Consider the following 19,085-nt stretch of genomic DNA (forward strand, 5'->3'; position numbering starts at 1 on the left):
ACAACCTCCAGCCATAAATCTTAACCTTTTCAAGGTCACACTTTTAAAAAAATAAATCTTGCTTACTGTACATTTGGTAATTCAGGTCATTTCTAGTGATATCAGTTATATTTGGTACACAGTATACACTATGTTACATTTGGTACATAGTACATACCATGCTACATTTTGTACAAGGAACAAATTTCACCCTGAAGATCCTCTCACAACAAAATGGCCACTTTTCTAATTGTAAATTCTTATTACCAGTTGCCACTATGCCAGTTATGCTTTTATTGATTTTCAGCTCACTCCTCTTCATTCCACATTCTCCCCTTCTAACTGACCTGATGACAATGCAACAGCTCTTCCTCAGTTTTTGTTGCTGATTAACTTGGATAAAAAAGTTCCCATTGACTTCTTTCCTGCAGTTCTTTACAGCTCCCACCATTATGGTGATTATCAGCAAAGGTTTGTGCTAATCCTTGATAGAGACGCATTTATTCCCCCCTCTTGTTTCCCTGACACTGCCTTCACTCCACAACTAGTGTTAAGGTAGAGTCTCAGCTCCAACTAGACAAGTTTTACTTTCCAGCTCACTACTGTCAAATTCCTTTCCAAGACTCACATACATGGTATAATCTCTTTTTGTGTGGTACTGTACTCTTCTGGTAACCAACATTATTTTGACAATTATCATTTTTTTTTAGTATAAGCAGCCCAAATACCATAGCAATCCCAATCTATTTGGTTACTGATGCCCTCCAGTTACCTAGAGTAGTACTTTCTGTGCCTTATGGTTTTCCAATGCAGCCATACTACCAGAGTGCCAAGTCTGGGTAACAATAATGATAATAACTTGCTGATGCAGCATCAAGCTCATCTTTATGGGTTATGGTAGTCTATTGGAAACGTTTGTTTTGGTGATCTGCGGGAATGGGACTTGAGACCCACTCAACCTTGATAGTTTCTTGTAGTGTTTACAACAATACCCTCATTCTAGATAAGAATGGGAAGTTTGCAGGAGCAACTAGGTCTACCTGCTGAGTTATCAACAGCTATTGCCTAGCCGTCCCCTGGTCGTAGCTTGAAGGAGAGCGGGCTTGGGCACTGATTCTCGGGCACTGTCATGCTAAGGCATTGGCACTTTCATGAGAAACCTTTAAACTTGTACTTTTCAATGGCTGTAGCCTTTCATGGTCACAACTGTAGATGTCAAAATCTTCTGGATCTAACAAAAGTGGAAAGCTTTGTCAAAAATAAAATAAAAAAGATGCTAAGACTGTAGTCTACTCTGATGACTCCTCACATTCATGGCTCCTACACATATCTACACCTATGATAAAACTTCTCTCGACAAGCTCCTCCAGCATAAGTACCATCCTAAATTGCTTTTAAACACCCATCAGAAAACTACCATATGCCATCTGCCTTTCCTCAACTCAAGTTAATCTGTTGGAAAAATGGGCATGTGTGCCTGAAGGCATACAAAGCATAATTTGAAGCCTCCTTATTTGGTGTGGTAAACATCCAACACCAATGATGCCCCTGGGGTATTTGTCAATGTCTAGAGGAAGTAAACACAATAATACCTATGTAAATTATCAGTGGCCTGATTACTATAGACATTAGCTTAATTATTACCTCTTTGTCACTCCTCTAAAAGGAAAAACAATGGGTTTAGTAGATCTAAACCTTTCCCATTATTTGCGACTGAGGAAGGAATCAAACAGGAAACCTCTCACATCGCCAGTTTGTTTCTTCATAACTATATTAGCCCAGCATCAAACTAGTTTTCAGTTGCGTAGGAAGGAGGTTTGGAACACCCCAATCCTTTTGGCTTTTGAAATAGCCCAAACAATGCAAACACAGACTTGCAGGTGCAAGATATGATAGATGAAAACTAAATGATGATGATAAGGATGAAGGGAAAGGCATTATTAACAAAACCATTCATAAAGATATATGTAATGCCATCAGATTATAAAAATAAAGAGTTGACACACGTTTAAATGATTTTCCATTGAATTGCAGACCTCTGACGCATACCCTACCACACAGGAAGAATGAAGCTAATGGAAAGGTATATGGTATGCAAATAGAATTTTTTAAATAGATACATCTAAAACTGAATGAACCACCACAATCTTAATACACGGAACGAGTCTCTCAAATCAATCAAAGCCCTCTGGAAGAGAATACTGTACTGAAATAGAGAATGGTATAGAAGAGATACATTTCCTTTCATATTTAATCTCTTCAAAAGAGAATGGTTGCACAAAACAATTTGGAATGTGCCTGCCTATACAATATGCAATACAGGTTGGCTAAAACACCTTACCTTTATTATTTTCTATTTCATCAATTTAATGAATACTAAGAATTATAATAATTTATATACTCCACTTAGAAAAGTGAATAGATAAAGAAAGATGGAGTAGAAAGCCAAACATTTACCTACCATGGCACTTCCCCAATTTTGGGAGGTAGCCAACATCCAAAAGAAACTAAAGAGGATTTTTCCTTCTTGCCTGACAAGGGCCTCAGTCGAGTTTGGTTGGCAATGCTAGTGTACCACAGCCCATCCTCCCCACATCTTCCAACACAAATCAAATTCTATATGCTGATCCCCCTACTGCTGCTACCTCTGCGGTCACCATGAGGTAACACAAGGTAGCTGCAGGGCTTATCGGAACTATGTCATAATAGCTCGTCATTCATTTATATTCCTAGCACGCTCTTTTGCCTTTCTCATATCTATCCTCGTACCACCTCGGACTTTCTGAAACTATGTCACAATAGCTTGTCATTCATTTATATTCCTAGCACAGTCTTTTGCCTTTCTCATATCTATCCTCCCTTGCATTCATCACCTTAGTCAGCACACGACCATTTTCCACCCTCTCTACACAACCAACCACCTCAACACATTTATATTCACTCCAGTTGCTAAATCATTCCTAACACCCGTTTTCACTCTTACTACTTCATCCCTAACTCTATCCAATTAAGATACACCAGCCATACTCCTCAGATACTACATCTGCAACACATTCAATTTCCGTCTTTCTGTCACATTCATTCCCCACAACTCTAATAAATATATCAGTTTGTATAAGCATTTTCTTAACTATAATTCTCTTTACATTCATTCCTAACCCTCTATTCTTTACCACACCTTTGACTGACCACTTTACATACATAATTTGAACAAAAAAGGTAGTCCTTTTCAATAACCAGACATAAAACAATGCTAATTATAAATTTCAAGATACTAGCAAATTATCATGGTGGCAATAGACTTAAATATTCAAACCTGAACAAACTTTGTCAATACAAAAATATTTTGAAAGTATAAAAAAATCATCTGGAAAATACTATGAAAACGTGATGTGCAACCATCAACTGCTTGACAAAAACCCTCTCTATCACGACTGTAATACCAGGGCAAATAAGAAAAATGTAATTTTACCATATAAAAAAAATTCATAAAATATATTTTTATTGAACCTGCAAAAGTTAGCAAAATTCCCATTGCATACTTAATCTAGAAAAAAACACCTCTTCATGATATCAACTTAATCAGAATAAAAAATCACTAAAAACACCCTATCCTAAAAAAAAAAAAACATTCCAAGAAAATAAGATTTGTCTTCCTGTACACTAATTTTCTTTTAATAAATAAGCACCTTTCATACACAGCCTACATGTTAAGTCTCCAAATGTCCAGACAGACAAGAGGAAAAGTAGTAGGCTTCAGAGACATCCATCAATGACCTGTTTCACTTCTCTTTTGGGCCATATGAAATAAAGAAAAGAAAAGCACAGCTAGAGGGAGTACACTATAAGTTAAAAGAGTTTGTATTGAAAAATATAAATTTTATTAAAAAATAGATTGGTTTCACCACATATCCATCATTCATCTACAACTAAGTCACAATTTAAATGGAAGATTAAAGCTGCAGAATGACTCAAATGGCCACCTGAAAGATGCAGGTTCTGTGGAGTTCTTAAGAGATAAAAATAGGGTCATACAAGTAAGGAAAAAGAACTTGATAATTAGTTCATAAAATGTTTTGGCAATCTGAATAGTGCATTATCGATGATGCTTATGATGAGAAAAGGAGGATGATCATCATAACTATTCTAATAATTTTAAATAATACTACAAATAAAAAAATAATAGAAATGCAATTATCATCACTAACACTCTTGTCCTCATCATTACTATTATCATTAAACAATATTACTAAACTACTGTAAAAGTTTTAGTTACTTTTTTATTTTTTTTTTATATTCTTGCCTATATTTCGGTGGGTGAATACAGCATACTTTCAAAGCAAGACATGAGTAAACCCTTATTATTTAATTAATATTTAAACCAAGCATAAATTAAAACACACACACACTGCATATGCATTTCATAAAATCTAATCTATTAAATATGTACATACAACTTCATTATCTATTATTTTCCTATAAACTTTATATCAAGGTAATTGTATAATTTCCCAAAATGGGAAAATTCACTTTTTCCTTAATAATATTTCATTGTCAAACCACTAATTTTAAATGTTAAAAGTCAATGTTGCATTATTTCTAACCCGTGTGACATATTTTATCGGATCCTTCCTTTCAACGGTCTACAACAAAGCCTGACGCCTGGGGATATCGTGCATGGTATAAACAGCAAAGTAGCACAAGGGAATCGGATAATTCAGTTTACTGACTGAAAGCTATAAAAACTTTTTGCATTAGCTTCTACACCTATATAGTATTTCTCTTGAGTTTCTTGTGTTAAAGTTATTTTTTAATTCCAATACAGTAGCCACTCTCAGTTATGTCATTTTGGTGTAACATTGCTGGATTTTCTTGGCAGGGTAAGTTTTGAGTGTTTTATTTCCTACTTCTTTACTCCTTTTGAGGATTAGGAGGAACAGCACTTAATCTTTGGTATCAAGTGTAGGTTGTTTGTCATAAACAAGTAAGGTCTTCAATCATCTATATATAGGAGGTGCACAAAAAATAAATCTTTCTTTTATATTAGTGGTAAAAAATCAAGTAAGTATAGAAGTAATTAGCAAAGATCTCCAAATAGATACAGTATATGTAACACAATAAAGAAATTCAAGAATAAGAAACTGAAGTTAAAGCATAGATGCTCAAAGTGTCAGATAAACAAATGGCAAATCAATTTCAAAGAAGGGTGTGCTGAAAACCAACACAGTAATAAGGTACACCTGTTCTGCCAGCAGGAACAGTAAGTAAAATAATTAAAACCATGAGCTAAGAAAACAAATGATAAGAGATTAAGTGCCAACCGTTGGAAATAATAAACAAAGAAACAATAAACGATGTATTCAAGCAATGAAAAATAAGGTAAAATCAAGGTCAAAACTTGATTAGAAAATAATTACTAACAAAAACTGAGTTCATGAAGCCCACTATAGGAAGGGTAGCAAAGGGCAAGATGAAACAATAGTCTAGAAATGTAACTGCTACCAGAAACAGATTCTCCCTCCTAGCAGAGGAATAGGAAGTTGAGACAGTGTTGTTATTATTATTATTCCATGATAGGCTATAACCCTAGTTGAAAAAACAAGATGCTAAAAGCCCAAGGGCTCCATCAGGGAAAAATGGCCTAGTGAGGAAAGGAAACTAGTAAATAAATTAACTACAAGAGAAAAATAAACGGTATTTGTTTACAAGAGCAGGCTCTCCATTTACTCCAAAATTAGGCAGTCCTGCATCTCTCCTTTTCCTATACAGTAATTAGGTTATTTAAATGGGGGGAAAACAAAAAATGGCAAGATATGTTGAGCAGGGAGAGGATTTATAAAAAATACTAGCTTGGTTTCCTCACTAAACGACCTAGAACTAATATCAACATCATCAACCTAACAGAAGTTTGTGATGCAAGTGTACACAAACAGAAGTGCGTGATGCCAGCGTACATTTGACATCTATTCAAAATACAGTACAGTATATACTAAATTAAAAATGGAGTAATTACTCAAAAGTGTCCATACAATATACAATTCACAAATAATAACACTTTTGAGTGATTACTCAATTTTCAATTTAGTATATATTTTGAATGTACGGTACATCAAATGTACGCTGGCATCACGAACTTCTGTTTATGTACGCTGGCATCACAAACTACTGTTTATGTACGCTGGCATCACAAACTTCTGTTTATGTACGCTGGCATCACAAACTTCTGTTTATGTACGCTGGCATCACAAACTTCTGTTTATGTACGCTGGCATCACAAACTTCTGTTTATGTACGCTGGCATCACAAACTTCTGTTAGGTTGACTATGTTGACGATGTAAGTTCCAGGTCGTTTAGTGAGGAAACCAAGCTAGGTTTTTTTTTATAACCCCTCCCCCATTCCTCAACATATCTTGCCATTTTTTTATTTCTCCCCATTTAAAGAACCTCCTAATTACTGTACAAGAAGAGGAGAGCTGCATACTTTTGGATTAAATGGAGAGTGTGCTGTTGTAAACAAATACTGAATAAACAATCAAAATAAAATATTTCGAGAGCAGTAACATTAAATTAGAACCTTCACTTAAGGAACTATAAAAACTTGAAAAAAAAACAAGAGAATTAAGATAGAACACCATGACAGAGTGTGCCCCTTAGCAAGTGAACTCTAATTCAAGACATTGGAAGGCCATGGTACAGAGACTATGGCACTACCCAAGACCAGAGAACAATGGTCTGATTTTGGAGTGTCCTTCTGGAAAAGCTGTTTACCATAGCTAAATCAGAGACTTGGTGGTAAAGGACCAAAGGAACACTTCAGCCTCAAAAAGTAGAGGAAGGTCAGGTCCTATCCAGGTGTCAACACACACAAGATAGAAGTAGCTAGTAAAACTATAACAGAGAACAAGACCACTATGATGGTTCAAGTATCCAAAACCGACCTTTCCCCAAGGAAGGACGCCACTGGCCAAACAGAACCTTTGATTAAACAGCTACAAAAATAAACCTTTTGAATGGCTAGGAAAAAAATCAAAAGTAAAATTATTTCAAGAATTTTCCCGAGAATCAAAGCCAGCCACTTCACCCTCGGTAAGGCCAGTGATAAATGAAAGGCTGAAGTCCATATGCCAGCAAAAAATAAAGGCAAACTCATACATCCTTATGACACTTTCTATGGCAAGAGAAAGTTATACAAAAGATATGGAATTCACTTCAGTGAAAAAGGCAAGAGAGTACACTTATACGGAAACCAACTTAATCTCGACCTGTACAACCGCTTAAGGAAAACAGCAGACAAAGGGCAAACTCAACCCTTAGAGAATCCTCCAACAATAAACAAAGGAAATGTGCTAGACAATTTAGATAATTCAGATAGAAGTAAAACTAAAACACTAGTAAATCAGAGAAACTTATAGAGCCACAGAGGAAGAGAAAAAAAAGGATAGAAAATTCCCTCAGAGTGGCAGAATTCAATACTCAGTCAGTCAGAAATAGAAAAAAGAAAACTTCAGGGCAATGAAAGATAGTGAGGAACTAGATATCATAGGTATTAAAGAGACTTGGATTTGAGAATAAAACAAAGGATTTTATAGAATATGAAACCCAAGATTATAGGCTTTTCAAGAAGGATCGCTTTACCGAACATAGTCGAGGGGTAATGCTCTTTTCTATGAATCACTTAAACCCAATAGAAATCAAACTAGAAATCAAATATGAAGTGATAGGAGCAAATATTAATGCCATAGAAAACAACATGTCCATACTACAATTTTGTTTTGGTTGGCTACCCCCCAAAATTGGGGGAGGTGCCTTTGTAAATAGACAGACTAGTAACATACATACAATCGCAAGAATAGGACAAAGACCTGTACAGTATAATCAACTGGGACAAGAAAAGAACAATAAGCTGGCAATCCTAATGGGAGACTTTAATGCAGTGGTAAACTGGGACACTGAATTCTACATCATACACAGAGGGATACAGGCTACTAGAATTTGTCAACAATGAGTGGGTCGATAAACCAACTGGGGGAAACAATATACTAAATGTTGTGCTAACAACAGAAAAAAATTTAGTATCCAATGTCTTGGGTAAAATTATTGGCAAAAATAACCAAAGAACAAAATAGTTATATTTCAGGTAGATATTTCTAATATAAAAGAAAACAAAATTATATAAATAGACTGGATACAGCCGAAGGAATGCATCAAGAAATTACAATATGACGAAGCAGGATAGATACACAGTGGGACTACTTTGTAGAAAAATACAAGGAAAAAAGGGCTAAATGTATACTGCATAGAAAAAAATTCACCAAATGGAGCTCTATATTATAGCCTTACACCTTGCTCCCTCAAAACTCCCTCTGAGGAGGAAAGGAGCAACCAGTCGTCCAGGTACCGAATGAGGCGAATACCCCGCTCGTGAGCCCACACCGAAACTGTCGTGAAGACACTCGCGAATACCTGGGGAGCTGTTGACAAACCGAAGCAGAGTGTCTTGAACTGTAGGATCTGGGCACCCCACTTCACCCAGAGAAACTTCCTGCTTGAGGGGTGGACCGGGATTTGAAAGTATGCGTCCTTGAGGTCTATGGTCATCATGTAGTCCTTTTCCCTTAAGGACTGCAAGACCGACTTCGGGGTGTCCATTTTGAAGTCCGTCTTGCAAACAAACTTGTTCAGGGCTGACAGGTCTATCACCGGTCTCCATCCCCCTGTCGCCTTTTCTACCAGAAAAAGTCGGCTGTAGAAGCCTGGGCCCGGATGTAGGACCTCTTCCATAGCACCTTTCTCCAACATAGTGGACACTTCTTCTAGAAGGGCTGCCCTCTTCAATGGGTCCTTGGGTGCCAGCCACTCCGCCAGGCTGGCTGAAATCAAAGGTGGAGGTTCCGTTAAGAACGGGAGTCTGTACCCTTCTTTCAGTACGGATACTGTCCAGGGCTCCACACCGTGAGCCCTCCATGCTTGCCAATATTGTCTGAGGCATCCCCCAACCTAAGGCTTGGGCAGGAGTAGGGGGCCTCCCACTCTATCTCCTCCTGGAGGAGCGGCCTGAACGCCCTCTCCTGGACGCTGAATATGCCGTCCTAAAAGAGGCAGACGCTGCTGGGGCTCCTCTACGGGGGGGCTGTGGTGGTTGAGCCCAAGAGGAAGATGGGGCGTCTCTCCTCGTCAGGCTAGGAGAGGCATGAGAAGTAGAGGGTCCATCCAACGTTGACCTCTTGTAGGCGGGTCTCCTCACGGGTTGAGGTCTGGGTGTGCTCACATCCTTCCTTTTTGAGACCTTTTCCATTAGCTCCTCCAGTTGTTTCAACGGAAACATGGAGTCACCCCACACCGGTAGGCTCCTCAAAGCCCTTGCTTCCCTGTCAGGGATCTTCCGGGAAAGCTTGGCCAAGATAGTATCCCTTTTCCGAAGTACCCAGTTAGCTGACAGGGCAAGAGACTGATAAATCAAGAATTTCAAGGTCTTTCCCCCGGAGATGATGAGTTCCTTCAGGAGGTCTTGGTTCGCAGGGGCTGTCAAGTCGTAGGTGGCTTGAACACCTACCAGAGTGGAGGTCCACCAGTCCAACCAGGAGGCGACGTGTACCAAATCTTTGGACATTTCTTCCATCATTGCAGCCTCCGACTGCGAAAAACAAATCGGGGCTGATGCGGCTCTGTCTTCTGGGGCACCCTGGCTCAATACTTCCAGGGAAGATTCTATTTTGCAGGCTCCCGGTCGCTGCCCTTCTGGGACATAAAACTTACTCTGGGACCTGAGTCCCTGTAGTAACTTTGAGGAGCTCTGTGACTTGGGGGCCTCGGCATTGCCCGCCACAATCTTGTCCACGTGGGCACGGCCCAGGACCAAATCCCTGGCCACAGGCAGCGCCAGGGAGGTTTTCTGCTGCACGGGGGCCTCCATCAGCCGACTTAGGCTGGACCGCCAGGAGTCCTCGTCGGCTGGAACAGGTTCTTCAATTCGGTGATGTCTGCGTATCAGGCCTATCACCCTACGATATGCCGAGTCCTCGGTTGGGGAACCTTCCCTGTCGTCAGCAACACCCTCTGCCTGATTCCGAGGTGCTGGGTCAACGGGCACTCCCAACGGGCGTCGTGGCTCCAGCTCAACGAGCACGTCCCTGCGGCGGTAGCGGTCTGCTCCGACGGAAACCTCCGCACTAGGCCCGGGTGTCGGGACGGGAATTGCCGTGTCGGTGAGGACTACCGTCCGTAAAATGTCTTTGGAGGACGAGGACGCGGTTTCCGTGGGCTGGCCTGACGGAGGAAGCCGTTCCTGTGAGTCCAAGGGCCGAGTCAGCTGTGCTGACCCGACCAGGCTGCCCGTCCGAAAGCACGGCTCCCCCGCTGGGCGGGTTGAGCCGGAACCTTCGCGGTCTTACGCCTGCCTGAAGAGGCCTTCTCGCTCTGTTCCTTGCGAGGGTCATACTTGTGGCTGGTCGAGGGCCTTCGTGGCGAATAATCCCTGGACCGGCGGCTTGGAGAACGCTGAAACTCGCTCCGGCAGGGAACGAAGACCCATTCACCATTGGGGGACCAACTCTTCCTGTACTTCCTCCTCGGTGACCTGGATCGTCTTCTACTATACCTTGAGCGGGACCTTGAGCGGGACCTCGAGCAGGAACGCCTGCTCCTGGACCTCTCCCTCCGCCGCCGGAGCCTCCTCCTCGCTTCACCCTCTGAAGAGACCGAAGAGCCGCACTCCGAAGATCCCGACGATACTGCATAACCCGACCGACGGACGGGAGCCACGGAGGTCTTTGCGATCTGTTGAGTTCTAGAGGTCGAGGGTTGTAAAAACGAGTCCGGAACCGCCGTCAGAGGAGCTGGAAAGGAGGTCGGTCGCACTACGCTGGGGAACCAGGTATCTAGGCCATCTTCCATCCGTAACGGGGACCTACCTGGCGTTTTCGGGAGCTTCCACCCGAAGGGCTCCCCTACCGTCGAGTCTAATCTCTCCTGGACGCTATCAGCTGCTGAAGTACCTGAAACACAGGCCCAAGACACGGGCGAAGAGACAGGCACAGTGTTACTCCACATGAGGTCATCGGAGGAGACGTGCCCCCCAATCACAAGGGCAGAGTCTCCAAGACCCCCAGACACAGCACTATCAGGCCCCCCACTAGCCTGTGATGGCCCAGCAATCCCCACATCATGTAAATTAGACTCTTGGGGAAGTGCCCTCGGCACTTTCCCCGCAACGGACTTACCTCGTCCCCTACCCTGGGTAGGGGAAGAAGAGACAGAAGCCCCATCAGACCGTCCACCTGGTGACGGTAATGGCGAAGAGATGCTAGTCTTCCTGGGAGATCGTTTAGATGATTTCTTCTTCTTTATGCTATAACGCACCCACTGGATTTCATTCCAGCTAACACACTCCGAGCACGTATCCGTCGGCAAACACACTCTGCCTCTACAGGAAGAGCAAAGGGAATGCGGGTCCACCTTCGGCTTGGAAAGGAACGCTCCACACGACTTCCCGCCTCTAGGCCCAGGACAACGGCGGGTCTGCTCCATCACAACACAACCACAAGACACAGGCACGAAGGTAATGAATAAGGAAATCCCTTGGGAAACACAAGGGAAATAAGTGTACGCGCGAGAACACAAGGGAGAGCACAGAGATACCACGCGGTAACCACGTGGGACACACGAGTCGGGACACAAAGGGTCGCAAGAGAATGGAGAGCGGCGTGATGGTATCACGACGCGACCAGAGAACTTACTGACGAGTGAGACCCAAGCTAACGCCGACCTAGCTCAGGACTACCCTCAGGGCACGTTCTCCTTACGCCTGGGTTAGTCCCCACAGAAAACGGAAGTAGGGTAGACTACACAAAACTCTGGTCGGTTGAGAGGAGATTCCAGGTAACTCCTAAGAAAGTAGTTTGAGGTAAGTCTCTGTGTTGGAACAATAATGGGTTCACAGCGCCCACTCAGTGAAATTTCTGAACACAAAAAGTTCCGCAGAAATGTAGAGAAAATAGTTAGAGATGCCAAGATCAATGAAGAGAATAGAGTGACTTCACCTAGTAAAGAAAACCGGAAAGGATTTTTTTGTACATGTTAACAGTAGAAAACCAATTAAAAACATTAGCTCATTTTGAAACTTGGAGGGTAATCTTATAACAAATGATTTGGAAAAAGGCAAACTGGTGAATTCACATTTCACAGCCATATTCACTAGGGAAGAATCAACGACCCTCCCTGAACCAGCTATCAGATATGTAGGGCCACAACCACTAAACAGAATCCCCATTATTTCTTTACAATGGAAGATGTCAAAAGGAAAATAAAGGGACTCGGTAAATCCAAGGTACCAGTCCAGACGACTTTCATCCGAGCGATTATAGAACTAGAAGAGATAAGCCCACAATTTTACAAAATGTTCCGATAGCAAATGAAAGAAAGGTACCACAAGGATGGAAATTAGACAATGTTCCTCCAATCTACAAGATAGGACCATAAAAAGAACCTGGCAATTGCAAATCTGTGTCAAACTTCAGTGCCTTGCAAAATTTTTAATCAATTATAGTAGATTTCATGGCAAAACATATAGAGAAAATCTGATAGACAGCCAACATGGTTTTATACAAGAGTTCCTATCTGACAGTTATGTTAGAATTTTATCACATGTTTAGCACATATGACAAAGTACAACAATAGACATCATATACCTAGACTTTCAAAAGGCTTTTGACAAACTTCCTCATAAAAAATTAATGGTTAAAATTAGAGAACTAGGCATCAATCAAGAGCCAGCTGAAGAGATTGAAGATTGGCTGACTTACAGAAAACAGAGTTGTAATCAATGGAGAATATTCAGAGTGGGCAGCCATTACAAGCAGAGTACGTACCCCAAGGATCCATTCTTTGCCCATTACTATTTTCGATTTACATTAACAACACAGATTTAGGATTAAAAAGTAGAATAGCTAAATTTGCCGATGATACTAAAGTAGGTATAAAGGCTGCGAGCTCAAAAGATGTACAAGTTTTAAGAGAGGATCTAATTAAGTTGGGAGAATGGTCCAGAATATGGACAATGCCTTTCAACTCTGGGAAATGCAAAATTATGCACATAGGTTATAGTAATCTACAAACAGATTACAGTAACCACTGCCGGTAATGAAATAGAAAGTGTGGACCGAGAAGATCTCTACATTATTATTAGTAAAGCTTTAAAGGTCAACAAACAGAGCATAAAAGTTGAAAAGAAAGCACAGAAACTAATAGGTTACACGAGGACAATTCCAATATAGGAACAAAGACGTTATACTGCAGCTGTACACATAACAAGTAAGACATCTAGAACAGAGTCCAATTCTAAGCTTTAAGAATTCAGAAGAATATAGACTGGAAGCAGTACAAGCTAGGGCCCCTAAACTAGTCCCAACACTAAGACGACTTGGATATACAGAAAATGTAACATTGAACTTTAATTGATCTACAACCTTGAAGACTAAGGGATATCTAATAGACACATTTAAATTCTTCAAGGAATAACAAATGTAGACAACAACCTCTCTAGGATTAGCACAAACCAATCGAGAGGCATACAAACTGGAATTGTAAAGATATACCACCACGCAATGTATTAATTTCTTTACATACCAAATAACATACAAAAACACAATTAAACGTTTAAACTGATAAACTGATCCCCTCTATCCAAGAGTAAATGGATTCTCTGAGGATGGACTAAAAAATTTTGAGCGCCACAATCCTTGAGGAGAAAAAGAAAAAAAAAGAAAAAAAACCCTATGTTTTTTGTTCATCGTATGTATACCTTATAATTATACATTATAGAGTAAGTGTGCATGTATATCCAATGGTGACCACTCATACAGCTACTAAGGGCAGATTTGCTGCCTTGTAGTGAAGGGATTTACCAGCTGTTCAGCTTTGTTGAAGTCATACTCGTATTAAAGGACCATGGTTTATATTTGTGTATGAACAAATAAAATTAATGAAAGAATCAATGAGTAAAGTATAGTGGAGTAGAATAAAGAAAATATCTAGCCAACATAAAAAAGTATAACTACCTAAAATATAGTAAGCCTACCCTCCCTCCCTGATTCACTCATATTAGCACATCACACATACCGTGGCGTTCAAGCCATGTTCATAACTCGTTACCATTGCTTAATAAAGGAAGGATTTTTCCTCAAATGCTGCACCAATTTGATTGTTACATTTTTCCATACTACAGTACCACGTTTGCCCCAAAATAGAAATTAGCTTCTATAAGGTAAAGTTATAATTCAATAAAATAAATTCTTTAAGCATTGATTTCTATGTTCGTGTAAATTATATTTAACAAAAACATATATTCTAAGAAAGATATGCTTTGACTAACAAGGTTTTACAGATGCCACCTTTAGGAAGTTCATTGCATTCCCTCACCAAAATAGAAGTAAATTATTCAGAAAACAGAGAAATGTATCATAAAAATACTTTTGCAATATAGTAACATTGTTGAATGCTATTTGTGGTAGAGAAATAATCATCATCATTGTCTTCATAACGGAACTCTTACATAACTCTTACATTGTACTAATTTTGATTGAAGAAAATTGCTGAGAGGAAAGCACAAATATTTTACTACTACTACTACTACTACTACTACTACTACTACTACTACTACCCCTAGACTAAAATTACTATTAATATTACTGTGATATAATTTAAACAATAATAAATATAATGATAAAAGTTTTGTTAATAATGAAAATATATGGTTAGACCAACTAAAAAAAAAGCTGCATTAAAAATTATGGCTACCTTACTATGTTAATTTTACATTTTATTTCTTCCTTTTGCTATTTTATATTAGCTTCCATGGAATTTGGATAATTTAATAATAGTCCCTCATTAATTTCACCAATAACACTTTAAAAAGGTATGGACACATTCAGGTTTTGTTTGCTTTTACTTATCATGAGAGTACAATAAAGCATTGGATACTAAACCAATTTAATAAAAATAAATGTCAACATTGTGATTTAGTTGCTGGACTTGCATCATTTATGTAGAGGTGGTGGCCAGTAAAGTGGTTGCCGTAACGTTATCTTGGGCCTTCCATGAGAATGACTGGAGTTTCTTCACTCCCAAAAAGTCTGGTCATTGTGATAATGGACTTTTTCAAGCTCCTCTATGCAGTTTGGATGCCACTGGTGACATAAGGTATGGTTCTTTAGAGGCTTCTTTCTGCTAGGATACCAATATGGTGAATTCAGGTGGTCAACATCCCTTTAAAGGGTCTCTTAACGATAGCAGGGAGGAATGTCCTCTGGGAGAAATTGAAGGAAGGTTTAAGGTGCAATATCTATTAATTACAAGAGGAGGTGAAAAGAACACTAATGAGACGAGAGTAGGAAAAGCACCTGGTATGGATGGTGTGAGGGCTGATACAAAGGTAATGGAAATTTGGACCAGTGTTGTAATTCTAGGGGTATTCTTTATTGAGTGTGGTTGGAAATGTGTATGGTAGGGTACGAATTTATAGGATTAAGGTAAAAAACAGAGGATACAATCTTAGATGTGTAGGGTGGCTTTAAAATGGGTAAGGGATGTATATATCAGATTTTTTTAGTTAGGCAGATATGTGAGACTTATTTAGTAAATGGTAAGGAGGTATATTTTGCATTTATGGATCTGGAGAAAGGTTATGATAGAGTTGATAGGGAAGCATTGCGGAATGTGACGAGGTTTTATGGAATTGGTGGAAGGTTGTCACAAGCAGTGAAGTTTATATGTAGGCAGTAAAGTGGGTATTGTATTAGGATAGGGGATGAAGAGAGAGAGTGGTTTCCAATGAGAGTGGGACTGAGAAAGGGATGTGTGATGTCGCCTTGGATGTTCAATTTATTTGCTGGAGTTGTAAGAGACGCAAATACCTGACTGCTTGGTTGAGGATTGAAACTGATAGATGAGTGATAATGAGTGGAAGGTGAATCAGTTGCTGTTTGCAGATGATACTGTATTGGTTGCAGACTCGGAGAAGCTGTGTTGATTAGTGACAAAGTTTCGAAGGGTATGTGAGAGAAGGAAGTTGTCAATAAATGTGGGTAAGAGTAAGGCTAAGAGGTACCCAAGAAGTGAGGGTAACGTTAGATTGAGTGTCATGTTGAATGGAGACTTACTTGAAGAAGTAGATCAGTTTAAGTACCAGGATTCCGTTGTTGCTGCAAATGGTAGTGGAATGAATGAAGGATGTAAAGTGTTGGGGGCAGTGAAGGGGATGATAGAAAATAGAGGGTTAAGAATGAATGCAGAGAGTGTTCTGTATTGGAAAGTGATTGTACCAACTGTGATGTATGGATAAGAGTTGTGGGGAAAGAAAGTAACGGAAAGACAGAAATTGAATGTGTTCAAGATGAAAAGTCTGAAGAGTATGATCAATATCTCGGTTGCATAGGGTTAGAAACGAAGCAGTAAGAGAACAGATGCGAGGAATGAATTAGCAGCTAGAGTGAATATGAATGTGTTGAGGTAGTCAGGCCTTGTAGAGAGGATGAAAAATAGTTGTCTACTTAGAGTGATGAATGCAAAAGTTGACTGGAGACATGCCACAGGAAGGCCAAAAGGTTTGGGTGAATGGATGGAGTGAAGAAAGCCCTAGGTGACAGGTGGATAGATATTAGAGGCAAAAAGAGCATGCTAGGAATAGAAATGAATGGCTACCAATTGTGACAGTTCTGAAGGGCCTTGTTACTAGGTCACGTTATAGCAACCGTTGGGGTAGCAGTAGTAGGGGAGTCAGCATATAAATTTTCATTTGTGGTGTTAGATGGGGGGAGGGTGGGCTGTGGCACCCTACCAGTACCAACCTAGCTCGGCTAAGTCCTCCATCAGGCAAGGAGGGACAAAAAAAAAAGAAAAAAAAAAAAAAAAAAAAAAAAAATACCCCCTTTTATTTCTTTTGATGTTTGCAAAACCCCACAATTGGGGAAAGTGCCATGGTAGATAGATACAGATAGATTTGTTGAGCTACCCCTGAATTGTACACATATGCATTCCTTCTCATCAACTCCAACTATCATTAGAATACTTTTACAAACAAACAATCAGCCAATTTGATCATACAGATATCCAGTAAGCATAGTGACCCCAAGAATTGTCTACAGACAGCTCCCAACAAGCGGCAAGGGCATCAACAACAAAATCTCAACCATCTTATTTACCTGACAGGTTAACAATGATGTTATAGTGAGTATTAATATTATGGCTTGTTAAATGCACATCTTACTCTTTATCAATTTTGACCTCAATCTTAAAATTTGTATAGTACAGTATTACTAGATTGGGACTCAATATGTATTATATACTTCAGTAATCAATTATTTGTTTCTTATTACTTGATAAGAGAATATATCTGAATGTGTTTTTACTCTATAAGAAGCTTAATAAAAATTCTGAGAGCTATTGGAAGTGAGAATAATGATACATAAAAAGGGGAAAATATAAAACTAACTTTGCCGACAGAGCTAAAATCTTTGAATAATAACATATCCCTTTCAGATATGGTATTCTAGATGGAATAATGAAAAATAGAGTAGACTTGGTTTGGTAGGATCCAAAAAGGGATTATATTATATATGCAATTAGTTTATAAAACTGGCCAGTAATATCTAATGCTGCTGCCTGTGTCTTTACTGTGTTAAAATATGGAAAACATAATGAAACCAATTTGTACTTTACAGAAAACATTCTTCAGATGCTAGTAATTGTAATAATGTATATCGTGCTAGGAATCCTGGGTGTTTAACCAGTTCATATTTTTTTTTTCTGATCATAATTTTTTTTTCATAAAAAAATTAGACTTTTCAAGTTCTTTAAAATTAAACATTTTACTTATAATGCATATATATACTCTACTGTATCAAAGTCAAGTGTAATTACTTCTGGGCCCTTTTTAATTCTGTCTAGTTATCAAGGAATAATACATCAAATACTGCTTTGTTAAAATGATAAGCTATAGATGGAAATATGAAACTAACAAAATCCTGACAAGTGTGAGTTAACATTAGTTTATCATGAACCCCAAAATTCCACATTCAAATGTAAATTTTCATCATGCTGCTAATGAAGAAGGAATTAAAATATAAATATCCTAATGTTGAGGCTACAAAGCATAAAAAGCCATCTTGTAGAGTGAATATCTATTGTGTATAAATTTTACTAAAAGTAGAAGCCTAAATAAACTTGAAAATAGGAATACAAGAAATAATCTTAAGAATGTCAGTAGACTAAACAATTTACTAAAATTCAATTCAACTAAACAAACACATTTTACCAACCCATCAATAACCAAATTATCATAAAGAGCTGGTTTATCACAGACTGGGCATGTCCAAGTTGGCTTCCGTTCATTCATTTGTAAATATAGAGACGCATCAAAACACTGGAGGTGATCGCAGGTACTCGCTCGACAAGGCAGTAGCATACGCATTTTACCCAACGGACACATTAATGAACAGCGTAGAGATGTTGTTGCAATTTCACAGTCTGCGTCTTCTTGAAGTTTTTGCTTAACTGTGAAAGGGAAAAATATAAAATGTTTCAACACTGGTTACAGCAGTGCCAACACTAAAGTATATAAGGCAATATCCAATAATAAAATAATATATTCATGTAGAGTAAATCAAATACAGCAGTAAAGATTTGTAACATAACAACACAACTTACCTAGTGATCTCGTAAAATCTGCTATTTTGGCACCTTTGTTTTTTAGTCTTTGTAACAAGTCATCAGAGGTGAGTTTTTGTACAAGGTATACTGATATAACATAACATCTACCATATTCGGATGCCCAAGACACCTGCAAGTTCATTGAGCATTATTAAAATCATTAGTAAAGAGTATTCAAATATATTTGGAAATGAGAGAGTAAAAATAGTATTCAATTCATTGACCTAAGAGCCTAAAAATAGACAGTATCAGGGAGTTAACTGGCATTCTAAGCTATGAACATAGAACAATCATAATAAAGAGTACAAAAGAAAATTAAAAGTAACAATTAAAAGGCATATTAAAATAAAGGATAAAAATTATCTGACGTACAACCACCAATACAAACTCTAAAAAAGCTAGA

General features: G+C 39.0%; 1 protein-coding gene across 6 annotated transcripts in view; it reads right to left on the minus strand.

The window, feature by feature from the left end:
- Su(var)2-10 (E3 SUMO-protein ligase Su(var)2-10) overlaps positions 1–19,085 on the minus strand; it is a 97,090-nt gene that overhangs the window by 39,143 nt on the left and 38,862 nt on the right. For all 6 annotated transcript variants that reach the window (XM_068364607.1, XM_068364605.1, XM_068364606.1 and 3 more), the window contains 2 exons: positions 18,680–18,812; positions 18,292–18,526 (listed from right to left, as the gene is read on the minus strand). In XM_068364607.1, coding sequence (XP_068220708.1) covers positions 18,292–18,526; positions 18,680–18,812 — 368 coding nt within the window. The remainder of the gene's footprint in view (positions 1–18,291; positions 18,527–18,679; positions 18,813–19,085) is intronic.

This window comes from Palaemon carinicauda, chromosome 41 (assembly GCF_036898095.1).
Source record: "Palaemon carinicauda isolate YSFRI2023 chromosome 41, ASM3689809v2, whole genome shotgun sequence".
NCBI lineage: Eukaryota > Metazoa > Arthropoda > Malacostraca > Decapoda > Palaemonidae > Palaemon > Palaemon carinicauda.